The following is a 12929-nucleotide window of genomic DNA, read 5'->3' on the forward strand; positions in this document are numbered from 1 at the left end:
GAGCCAGAAGGAATGACGGAGGACGCGCAACTCCCCAGACCCGGCAGACTGCGCTTGTTTGATCAGTGTTAATGCTCCTGTTCTTACTGTGTGTGTGTGTGTGTATGTGTGTGTGTGTGTGTGTGTGTGTGTGTGTGTGTGTGTGTTGCTGGGGATGGAACCCAGGCGTATCCACCTCTGAGCTACACGCCTATTTATTTATTTATGTATTTATTTATTTATTGGTGGTACTGGGGATGGAACCCAGGGGCTTTTCCACCTCTGGGCTGTACTTCCAGACCTACTTTATATTTTATTTGGAAACAGGGTCTCACTAAGTTGCCGAGAGCCTCACTCAGTAGCTGAGGCTGGCTTCGAACCCGTGCGATCCTCCTGTCTCAGCCTCCCAAGCGGGGGGATTACAAGCGTGCGCCACCATGCCCGGCCCCTATTTTCTTTTTTATTTTGCAGCAGTGTCTCGCTAAGTTGCCAGGGTCTTGCTAAATTGCTCAGGCTGGTCTCGAACCTTGCAATCCTCCCGCCTCAGCCTCCCAATACCGGGATTACGGGTGTGTGCCACCGCATCCGGCTGTCGTTATTGTTTTTAATCCGACCCGACGGGAACTCTAAAGTGAACATCCTCGTCCGCGTTGACGTGATCAGACACGGATAAGACGATCCTGAAGCTTGGACATATGGACAGACGGGGAATTGAGATGGAAAGAGCCCCATGGCGGGAGACGGAGGCAGAAGTTGTGCACTCCCTGTTTCTTGGAAGACCGACATCGGATGCAAAGGGGGCCTGTGGGTCGATAGAGGGAGTAAGGAATAAGATTAGTAATTGAGAGTGCACTTATTATGTTATGAATGCTACAGTGTATTCATAAAATTGGCTGTGAAACTCTGCAGGTGTTTTCTCGTCTCTGAGCAACGCTTACCCTTTAACGGGAAATTACTTAGGATATTTTTTCCCCCTCTAATCTGTAATCACAACATTGTATCTGCCTGAGAAAATGTGTACTTTTGGTGTCTTATGGCCTGGGAGACAAACTTTATCCTAATAAAAAAGGCCACTTCCACATGGCCTGATGTTTTTGAAATGTAAGAACTTTATGCATCAACCTCTTCTACGATTATTAATCAAATGTGTCTTGGAGGATGAGGACTGGTATCGTGTTCTCCAAACCTCTCTAACAAGCTCTAATTCCCTGGACACCAGGTTTGTGCCTTATTTAGTCTCGTGTCCTTTTTTTTTTTTGGTGGTACTGGGGTTCCTGGAAGCCCTTCTACCTCCGGGCTACACTCCCAGACCTATTTTATACTTTTTTTATTTTTGGAAACAGGGTCTCTTAAGCCAGCGCGGCTGACTTCAAACCTGTGCGATCCTCCTGTCTCTGCCTCCCGAGCGCGGGGATTACAAGCGTGCGCCACCACGCCCGGCTTAGCCTCGTGTCTTTTACAGCACTGGCCGGAGCTCCTGGCATGTACATCGGAGGCAGTAGATTATGCAAGGTGAGCTGTGTTTTTTATATCTGTAATGAATCTAATATTGTCTGTAGGTCCAGCCTAATGAGCCAAGAAGTCAAGCGAGGAGCGCCCAACCCGTGGCTCTTAGAGGAGCCGGAGGAGACCAGAGGCTTGGGCTTCGATGCCATCCGGCAACAGCAGCAGAAAATTATCCAAGGTACTGAGCACTGGAGGCCCGGAGGCCGAGAAACCTCGCCAGAGTTTGTGGGCTTGAAGGGTCCTTAGCCCCATTGAAAATGGGAGTGAAAACTGTTAGGTTTTTCCTCTCTCTCCTCTCTCCCTCTCTCCCTCTCCCCCTCTCCCTCTCTCCCTCTCTCCCTCTCCCCCTCTCCCCCTCCCCCCCTCTCTCTCCTCTCTCCTCTCTCCTCTCTCCTCTCTCCTCCCTCTCTTTTTTTTTTTTTTCCTGGTACTGGAGATGGAACCCAGGGGCATTCTATCTCTGAGCTACACCCATAGCCCTATTTTTTATTTATTTATTTTTTGAAACATGGTTTCACTGAGCTGCAAAAGGATTTCCTAAGTAGCTGAGGCTGTCTTCAAACTGTGATCCTCCAGTCTCAGCCTCCCAAATGCTGGAATTACAAGTGTGTGCCACCACGCCCAGCTTATTCTTAATTTTGTAACAAGGTCTCCCTGAGCTGTGGAGAACCTCACCAAGTAGCTGAGGCTGGCCACGAACCACGATCCTCCTGTCTCAGCCTCCCAAATGCTGGGATTACAAGCGTGCGCCACCACACACTCAGCTTTTGGTTTGAACCAAACCAAAAATTACCTCTGAGCTACAACCCTAGCCCTTTTTAAAAATTTTTAATTTTTAAAACGGGGGTCTCACGAAGTTGCTGCGGCTGTCCTTAAGCCCGGGATCCTCCTTCTCAGCTCCCCGTGTTCTGGGATTACAAGTGTCCACAACCAGGGCCGACTGCATACATTCAGTATTAACACACAAGATACTTTGACACAGAGATATGGGGTCACAGGGCGCACAGCTGCCTCTCCCTCCCTGTGTAGTATTCCATAGCTTTATCTTTCTTAGCTAGTATTTGTCATGGACATTCTTTCATGACAGTGTGTACAGAAAAACGATTCTAATTCTACTTTTTTGAAACCCATTTGTTGAGGCAGAGGTGACATGATCGTAAATAGGGCATATTTGCAGTGTAGGATTTGATAAGCTTTGACGTGTGTATATACCTGTGAAACTGCCACGACAATCAAAATAATGAACGTAATCAGCAGTCCCCGAAGTTTCCCTCCTGTCTCTCTGTAACTCTTCCTGCCCTCGCCCTCCTCCCTAGACAACTCCTGATCTGCGTTCTGTCACTCTAAATTACTTTCTGTTTTCTGTAATTTTACATAAGTAGACTCATACAGTATCTACTCTTTTGGGAGAGAAGGGTTCTGGCTTTTGCCAAGCGCAATTATTTTAAAATTGATCTGTGTTGTGGCCATCAGTGTCTCATTCTCTTATATTGTAGAATAGTATTAAAATTTGCAACAATCTGTTGTGCATATATATTCAGTTTTTGAGGGGGTCCTGGGGATTGAAACCAGGAGCATTTTACCCCCCATCTATACCCCCACCCATTTTTTATTTTTTATTTTTTTATTTTTGGTGGTACTGGGGTTCCTGGAAGCCCTTCTACCTCCGGGCTACACTCCCAGACCTATTTTATATTTTTTGAAACAGGGTCTCTTACGCCAGCGCGGCTGGCATCGAACCTGCGCGATCCTCCTGTCTCCGCCTCCCAAGCACGGGGATTACAAGCGTGCGCCGCCACGCCCGGCCATTTTTTATTTTTTTATTTGGAAACAGGGTAACAGAGTCTTGCTAAGTTGCTGACAGCCTTGCTTAATCGCTGAGGCGGGCTTCAGACATGTGATCCTACTATCTCAGTCGCCCAAGTCCTGAGATTACAGGTGTGTGCCAGCATGCCCAGCTTTCTATCCATTGTTTGATGGATATTTGGGTTGGTTTTAGTTTTTATCTGTCACAAATACAGCTGCTGCCAGGCATGGTAGTGCACACTTGTAATCCCAGTAGCTTATTGGGAGGCTAAGACAGGAGGATCGCAGGTTCTCGGCCAGCCTCGGCTACTTAGTGAGGCCTCTGCAGCTTAGTGTGACCCTGTTTCAAAATAAAAAGAATAAAAATATGGTTAGGGGTGGAGCTTAGAGGTAGAATGCCCCTGGGTTCATTCCCCAGTACCAGAAACAAAAACACCAAAAAACAAAAAACAAATACAACTGCTAATTTGCAATCCCACCAACGGTGTAGAAGAGTCCCTGTTCCCCCACATCTTCACCAGCATTTGTTGTTGTTTGACTTCTTGATAATTGTCATTCTTGGTGGAACTGGATGGAATCTCAGCGTGGTTTTGATTCACATCTCCTGACTGCTAATGACGGTGACCATTTTTTCATGTATTTATTGGACATTTATATTTATTTTTTTGTGAAGTGTCTGTTTAGTTCAGTTGCCCATTTCTTGTCTGTGTTATAAGTTTTTTTTTTTAAAGTTGAGTCTCTTAAGTACTTTGTATATTCCTGATACCAGTCCTCTATCAGAAGACGAGCTGGCAAAGACCTTCTTCCATTCTGTTGGCTCTCTTTAGACTCTCGATGGTTTTCCTATGATGAGCAGAAACTTGGTAGATCAATGTCATCCCATTTATTCTTGTTTTAATTCCCTGGGCTTTGGGATTCTTATTGAGAAAGCTCCTACCTGTGCCTGTCTATTGAAGCGTTGGACCTATGTGGAGATGTCTCAAAAAATTGGAAATGGATCTACTCTATGATCCAGCTATCCCACTCCTGGGTATCTTTCCAAAGGAACTGAATCAAAATATGACAGTGTTATATATTCATGCTTACTGCAGCACAGTTTACAATAGTCAAATTACGGAACTAACCTAAGTGTCCATCAACAAATAAACGGATTACAAAATGAGGGATACACACACGATGGCGTTCTACTCCGCAATCAAGAAGAACAAAATTATGTCGTCTGCAGGAAAAGGGATGATCCTGGAGAAGATTACGTTAAGTGAGATTAACATAATGTTCGCAGCAAGCGAAGTCATCTGTGGGGAGCAAGGGAGTAATCAGATACAAGAAGGGTTTCAGATAATGGAGGCGAAAACTCAGTGGAGCCAGGGAGGTGGTCTAGGGGAAGGGGAGGGGCGAGGGAGGACCCCTGGAGGGATCGCTTCCGCTGACGGTCTGTACACATGCGAGAATACCAGTGTCCGTCTCAGTACCCTGTATAGGGAGGGAGGGAGCCGGGGAAAGCCCGCCGAGTGCCGTGTGCACTGGGACTTACATCATGATGCGAGACGATAATGCACCAATAAAAGTATATAAAAACAAATACAACTACTCTGTCTACCCAGGTACACATCTTTATTTGGTCATACTTGTTTTCCCCTACGGTTGCACTGGATATTGAACCCAGGGGCACTACCACTGAGTTACAGCCTCAGCCCTTTTTATTATTATTATTATTATTATTATTATTATTATTATTATTATTATTTTGGTGGTACTGGGGTTCCTGGAAGCCCTTCTACCTCCGGGCTACACTCCCAGACCTATTTTTACATTTTTATTTGGAAAAAGGGTCTCCTAAGCCAGCGCACGTGGCTGGCTTCGAACCTGCGCGATCCTCCTGTCTCCGCCTCCCAAGCGCGGGGATTACAAGCGTGCGCCACCACACCTGCCTATTTTATTTTATTTTACTTTATTTATTTTTTGGTGGTACTGGTGATGGAACCCAAGGGCCTTCGACCTCCGGGCTACACTTCCAGACCTATTTTATATTTTATTTGGAAACAGGGTCTCTTAAGCCAGGTAAGGCTGGCTTCGAACTTGCGTGATCCTCCTGTCTCAGCCTCCCAAGCGTGGGGATTACAAGCGTGCGCCGCCACGCCCAGCGAGCCTCAGCCCTTTTTATTTTTTATTTTGAGACGGGGTCTTACTAAGATGCTGAGGCTGGCCTTAAACATGGGATCCTCCTGTTTCAGCCTTTCGAATATCTGGGATTACTGGTGTGTACCATGGCACCTGGCAACATTTTCAGTTTTCTTTTTTTTCTTTTTTCTTTTTTTTTTTTTTTTTGCGGGTCGGGGGCTGGAACCCAGAGGCATTTGACTTCTGAGCTACACTCCTTGCCCAATTTTTTATTCTTTATTTTGAAACCGGGTCTCACTGAGTTGCGAAGGGCCTCACTAAGTAGTTGAGGCTGCCCGCGAACCGCGATCCTCCGGTCTCAGCCTCCCAAATGCTGGGATTACAAGCGTGCACCACCACGCCAGGCCTTATATTTTCATTTTTTCTGAGGCAGATACCCGCAAGTGGAATGACTAAGTCATCTGGTATGTATGTTTAACATTTTGTGTGTGATGCTGAGGATTGAACTCCAGGGCCTCGTGTGTGATAGGCAAGTGTACCACCACTGAACTATACTCCCAGCATTTAAGCAAAAAAAAAATTTTTTTTAATTTTTTTTGGTGGTACTGGGGATGGAACCCAGGGGCATTTGACCTCCGAGCTACACCCCCAGCCCTGTTTTTTATTCTTTATTTTTGAAACAGGGTCTCACTGAGTTGCAGAGGGCCTCACTGAGTAGCTGAGGCTGTCCGTGAATCACGACCTCTGGTCTAGGCCTCCCAAATGCTGGGATTACACGTGCACCACCATGCTGGCTTTAATTTTTATTTATTTACTTTCTTGTTTTTGTGTGGCACTGGGGATTGAACCCAAGGGCCTTTTACTTCTGAGGTACACACTCAGCCCTGTTTTATTTTTTATTTTGAAACAGCCCTATTTTTTTTTTTTTAATTTGGAAACAGGGTCTCTTAAACCAGTGAAGGCTGGCCTCGAACCTGCGCGATCCTCCTTTCTCAGCCTCCCAAGCGTGGGGATTACAAGCGTGTGCCACCACGCCCGGCTTAAATCAGCCCTATTTTATATTTTTATTTTGAACTGCTAAATTGCTGAAAGTCTTATTAAGTTACTGAGCCTGGCCTTGAACTCGCCTCCTCCTGTCTCATTCTCCGAAGTACCGGACTTACAGGCTTGCATCTCCGTGTCTGGCTAAATTTTTGTATTAAAAATTTTTTAAGCATGGTTTTATTGGGCAATAAGAATTGCATCTATTTATGGAGCACAGCACGATGCTTTGTTAATACAGTGTGGAATGACTAACATCTGCATTACCTCATGTATTCATCTGTGGTGAGAATACTTAAAATCCACACTCTTAGCAATTTTCAAGTATATTAGTTGCCCTGATGTACAGAAGAAGCAACTTTTCTACCCGTCCCCCCCTTATCTCCCAAATATAAAGAATTGAATCCAGGGCCTTAAGCTCTGCATTATATCCCAGCCCATGTCACGTCACATCACGTCACGTCATTTTGAGCGAGGCTCCTGCTCAGGCTGGCTTTCAACTTGGGATTCTCCTGCCTCAGTTTCCTGAGTAGCTGGCATTACAGATGTGCGCCACCATGCTTGACTCGGTAGAGCCCCTGAATTTATCTAAAGCTAACTAAAAGGTCGTGTCTTTCAACCAACATCCTTCCCAATCTCTCCAACCCCGATCCGCCACCCCATCACCCAGCCCCTAGTGACTGCAATCTATGCTCTGCCTCGGGAAGTCTTGACTTTTTTAGCCTCTACACCATTAGTCAGATCACACAGGATTTGTCTTTCTGTGCTTGCCTGATTTCACCTCACCTCACGTCCTCCAGGTTCGTCCGTGTTGTTGCAGATGACAGGATTCGACCCTTTTTATGGCTGTGTAGTATTTCCTTACTTCTGTATACTGCGTTCCTCTATCCATTCATGTTTTGAGGGGCACTGGGGGTCGAGGGGTTTTTTTTGTTTTTTTTTCTTTGGTGGTACTGGGGTTCCAGGAAGCCCTTCTACCTCTGGGCTACACTCCCAGACCTATTTTTTCATTTTTATTTGGAAACAGGGTCTCATAAGCCAGCGCGCGCGGCTGGCTTCGAAGCGCCGGGATTACAAGCGTGCGCCACCATGCCCGGCATCGAGGGGTTTTTTTGATGTTAGCTAAGGGAGTGCTGCTGCAGTGCCCATGGGCGCAGTCGTCTCCTCCACACACTGATCTCATTGTCTTTGGCTGTAAACGCCTTCTATGGGATTGCTAGAGAGGGTAGGTATCTCTCTGTAACTTTTTGCAGGACCTCCAGACCGTTTTCCATAATAGCTGCACTAATTTGCATTAGCAGCAATAGTATTGTAAAGGTTCCCTTTTCTCCATATGGTTGCTAACATTTATGATCTTCTGGTATTTTTTTTTAAATTTTAATCATTTTAATTTGTACTTCCCTGATTCAACGTCATACTTTTTTTTTCATATACTTGGCTACGTGTATGTCTTTTTTTTTTTTTTTTTGAGAAATGTTTATTCTGGTCCTTTGAACATTTTTTAATCCAATTATTTGGCTTTTGAGTTGTGTGAAGTATATGCTTAACGTTAACGAAACCATCAAAGTAGTTTGAAAAGTGGTTGTACTATTTTAATTCCTACCAGAGGCATAGAAGGGCTCTGTTTCACATCCTTGCCAAAACTTGGTGTTTGTTTTTGGTTTTGTTTTAATTCATCTTCTAGTTGCATAGGTGTATTTCATTGTGGTTTTAGATTATTTTTCTTATCACTAATGAATCACTGCATATCCATATTTATGTCTTTTTTAGGGAAGTAACTTCAGATTGTTTACCCATTTTTTTTTTTTTTTTGGTGGTACTGGGGTTCCTGGAAGCCCTTCTACCTCCGGGCTACACTCCCAGACCTATTTTTTATATTTTTATTTGGAAACAGGGTCTCTTAAGCCAGCGCGGATGGCTTTGAGCCTGCACGATCCTCCTGTCTCCGCCTCCCAAGCGCGGGGATTACAAGCGTGCGCCACCATGCCCGGCCTGGCACCATTTTTTAAAGTTATCTTTTCTCTGTTGAATTTCTCTTTGTCATTGGTCAAAATAAATAAACAAATTGACCATATGTGTATGATCTTCCTTCTGCACTTTGTTTCTTCCTATTGGCCAATTTGATGATTGTACAGTCTTGATTTTTGTGCCGTTATGACAGGCTGTTTAAGTCACTCGACTTAGTTCTGTTTCACAGTTTTATTGGCTACTTCTAGGTTTTCTGCACTTTGATATGAATTTTAAAATCCGATTTTAATTTCTATTTAAAAAGAGCCTGCTTGGCCGGGCATGGTGGCGCACGCCTGTAATCCCCACGCTTGGGAGGCTGAGACAGGAGGATCGCGCAAGTTCGAAGCCAGCCTCAGCTACTTAGTGAGGCTCTCATCAACTTAGTGAGACCCTGTTTCAAAATAAAGTATAAAATAGGGCTGGGAGTATAGCCTGGAGGTAGAAAGCCTCTGGGTTCCACCCCCAGTACCACAAAAAAAATAAAAATAAAATAAAAAGAGCCTCCTGGGATTGCTGTTCGTGGACAGCCTCAGCTACTTAGTGAGGCCCTTCGCAACTCAGTGAGACCCTGTTTCAAAATAAAGAATAAAGCCGGGCGTGGGCCATGCTTGTAATCCCCGTGCTTGGGAGGCGGAGACAGGAGGATCACGCAAGTTTGAAAGCCGGGCGTGGGCCATGCTTGTAATCCCCGTGCTTGGGAGGCGGAGACAGGAGGATCACGCAAGTTTGAAACCAGCCTCGCTGGCTAAAGAGACCCTGTTTCCAAAAATTAAAAAAAGTATAAAATAGGTCTGGGAGTGTAGCCCAGAGGTAGAAGGGCTTCCAGGAACCCCAGTACCACCAAAAAAAAAAAAAAAAAAAAAAAAAAAAAAAGAAGAAGAAGAAGAATAAAAATAGGGCTGGGGATGTAGCTCAGAGGTAGAATGCCCTGGGTTCCATCCCCAGAACTACAAAAAAAAAAAAAAAAAAAAAAAAAAGGCTCCCTGGAAATTTTCTTGTTTATTTGTGGAGCTTGAACCCAGGGCTATTCTACCTCTGAGTTACATTCCCAGCCACTTAAAAAAAAAAAAAAAAAAAAAAATATATATATATATATATATATATATATATATATATATATACACACACACACACACATATGTATATATACTTTTATTAGCTGGGCGTGGTGGTGCACGCTTGTAGTCCCAGTACTTGGGAGGCTGTGACAGGAGGAGGATGATCACAGATTTGAAGCCAGCCCTGGCAACTTAGACCACAACTTTAGTGAGATTCTGTTTCCAAATAAGAAATAAAATCGGGCTGGGGGTGTAGCTCAGAGGTAGAATGCCCCTGGGTTCCATCCCCAGTGCCACACACACACACAATATGCTTTTATTGGCGCCTTATAGTTTCACATCCTAATGTAAACCATAGTGATATTATACATACACACAGCATTGTTCAGGCTTTCCCCCGGCTCCCTCCCCACCCACCCTCTTCCCCCTACAGGGTATTGAGATGGGCATGGCTGTTCTCCTAGGTACTTAACTTCTATGGAAGCGATTCCTTCAGCGGTCCTCCCTCTCCCCTTCCCCTTCCCCTAGACCACCTCCTGGGCTCCATTATCTGAAGCCCGTCTGGTATCCTGATTACTCCCAGCTTCCAAGTAGTAGGGAAAACATGACCCTTCACTCTCTGTGACTATCTAATCTCACTTAACATAATGTTCTCCAGATCTATCCATTTTCCTGCAAATACCATAATTTTGTTCTTTATTGCTCGATATAATCCCATTGTGTATGTAGCCCACAATTGTGTAATCCATTCGTCTGTTGGCGGACACCAAGGTTGGTCCCATAATCTGGCCATTGTGAATTGTGCGGCTCTGAACGTGGATACGCCGGTGTTACTGTAATTCTCTGATTTCAGTCCCTTTGGAAAGACAGCCAGGAGTGATACAGCTGAATCTTATGATGGATCCATTTCCAATTTTCTGAGGAATCTTCACACTGACCTGCCTAGCGGCTGAATTAATTTGCAGTCGCACCAGCAGTATAGAAGAGTTCCAGTGTCCCCACATCCTCATCGGCATTTATTGTCTGGCTTCTCGATGACTGCCAATCTGCTTGGAGTTAGCTGGAATCTCAGTGTAATTCTGATTTGCATCTCCCTGATGGCTAATGATGTTGGCCAGGTGTATCTCTTCTGTGAAGTGTCTATTTGGTTCAATTGCCCATTTCTTGATTGGATTAATATTTATTTTTTGGTATAAAGTCTTTTAAGTGCTTTGTATATTCTCTTTTTTTCTTTTTTAATTTTTTATTGGTGCATTATATTCATACATCATATTGGGGTAAAAAACTTGCGTGAACGTACATGCACACATCACTGATTTAACCCCTACCCAATTCCCACCCCATTCCCTCCCTGTCCCTCCTTCCCTTGCTTGGCTTAGTGGTTGATTTTGATATGTTTAATTAAGTACATTGTATGTTTTAGAGATTTTCCTCTTCCCCCCTCCTTTCTCCTCCTTTAGGTTGTCTTGTTTGCTCCTCTGTAGGATTTCCTTTTTCATCTAGAGTTCCTCCTATGACCCATTTCTCCTTAGCTTTCACATATTAGGGAAAGCATCTGATTTCTTATTTTTTTGTGACTGACTAATCTCACTTAGCATAATGTCCTCCAGTTCCATCCATTTCCCTGAAAATGATGTAATTGAGTTTTTTTTTTTTAAATGCTGAGTAAAATTCCATTGTGTACATATCCCACAGTTTTGTAATTCATTCATCTGTCGATGGACATCTTGGCTGGTTCCATAGTTTGGCTATGGTGAATTGTGCAGCTATGAACATAGATACACATGCATTAGTTTGGTAGTTTGGTTTACTTTCTTTTGGGTAGATACCCAGAAGTGGTATTGCTGGATCAAATGGTAGATTTGTTCCCATTCTTCTGAGGATTCTCCATACTGTTTTCCAAAGTGGTTGCACTAATTTGCAATCCCACCAACAATGTCTTAGCGTTCCCACTTCTCCAAATCCTCACCAGCATTTATTGTTTGTGTTTTGAATGATGGCCATTCTAGTTGGAGTTAGGTGAAATCTCAGGGTAGTTTTGATTTGCATCTCTGATTGCCAGTGATGTTGAACATTTCTTCATGCATTTATTGGCCATTTGAATTTCTTCTTTCGTGAAGTGTCTATTTAGTTCGCTTGCTCATTTTGTTATTGGGTGATTTGTTTTTTTAGTGTTGAGTTTTTTTAGTTCTCTGTATATTTTAGATATCAGTCCTCTATTGGAGGTGTAGGTGGCAAAAATCTTCTCCCATTCTGTTGGCTCTCGGTTGAGGTTCTTGATAGTTTTTTTTGCTGAACGGAAGCTCTTCAGTTTCATGCAATCCCATGTATTGATTCTCCTTTTAATTTGTTGTGCCTTTGGGGTCTTGTTGAGAAAGTGTTTATCTGTGCCTGTGTGTTGCAGTGTTGGACCTATGCCCTCTTCAAGGAGCTTCAAGGTCTCTAGTTTAATTTCCAAGTCTTTGATCCATCTTGAATTGACTCTTGTGCAGGGTGAGAAAATGGAATTAATTTCCAATTTTCTGCATATGGTTAACCAGTTTCGCCAACACCATTTGTTGAAGAGACTGTCTTTTTTCCAGTGTATGTTTTTGGCCCCTTTGTCAAAAATCAATTGGCTGAAAGTGTATGGATTTGTTTCTGGGTCTTCTATTCTGCTCCATTGGTCTATGTATCTGTTTTTGTGCCAGTACCATGCTGTTTTTAAATACAATGGCTTTGTAGTATAATTTAAAGTCAGGTATTGTGATTCCTCCTGCGTGGTTTTTGTTGCTGAGAACTACTTTGGCTATTCTGGGCTTTCTGTTATTCCAAATGAATTTAAGGACTGATTTTTCTATGTCTGTGAGGAATGATCTGGGTAGTTTAATGTGCATTGTGTTAAATTTGTGGATCACTTTTGAAAGGATGACCATTTTAATGATATTTATTCTGCCAATCAATGAACATGGAAGATCTTTCCATCTTCTAAGATATTTTTCAATTTCTTTTTTCAGTGTTTCATAATGTTCTTTATAGAGATCTTTTACCACCTTGTTTAAGTTTATTCCTAAGTATTTTATTTTTTTGTGGGAGATCCTGAGTGGAAATGTTTTCTGAATTTCTTTTTCAGTGGATTTATGGTTGGTGTACAGGAAAGCTTCTGATTTTTTAAGATTGATTTTGTAGACAGACACTTTGCTGAATTTGTTGATCAGTTCTATAAGCCTTTTGGTTGAGTTTGTTGGGTTTTCTAAAATGTAGTATCATGTCATCTGCAAGTAGTGAAAGTTTGAGTTCTTCTTTTCCTATTTGTACTCCTTTGATTTCCTTTTCTTGCCTTATTGCTCTGGCTAGAGTCTCTAGTACTGTATTGAAGAGAAAGGTGATAATGGACATCCTGGCCTCATTCCTGTTTTTAGGGGGAAT

General features: G+C 43.4%; 1 protein-coding gene across 1 annotated transcript in view; it reads left to right on the forward strand.

Moving 5' to 3' along the window:
• Positions 1–1548: 1548 nt before the first annotated feature.
• Positions 1549–12929, forward strand: part of LOC308275363 (syntaxin-8) — a gene marked incomplete at both ends in the record, with an annotated part of 226081 nt that continues 214700 nt past the window's right edge. The window contains one exon of the mRNA XM_080713584.1: positions 1549–1663. Coding sequence (XP_080569710.1) covers positions 1549–1663 — 115 coding nt within the window. The remainder of the gene's footprint in view (positions 1664–12929) is intronic.

This window comes from Muscardinus avellanarius, assembly GCF_963383645.1.
Source record: "Muscardinus avellanarius genome assembly, chromosome: 16".
Classification (NCBI taxonomy): Eukaryota; Metazoa; Chordata; class Mammalia; order Rodentia; family Gliridae; genus Muscardinus; species Muscardinus avellanarius.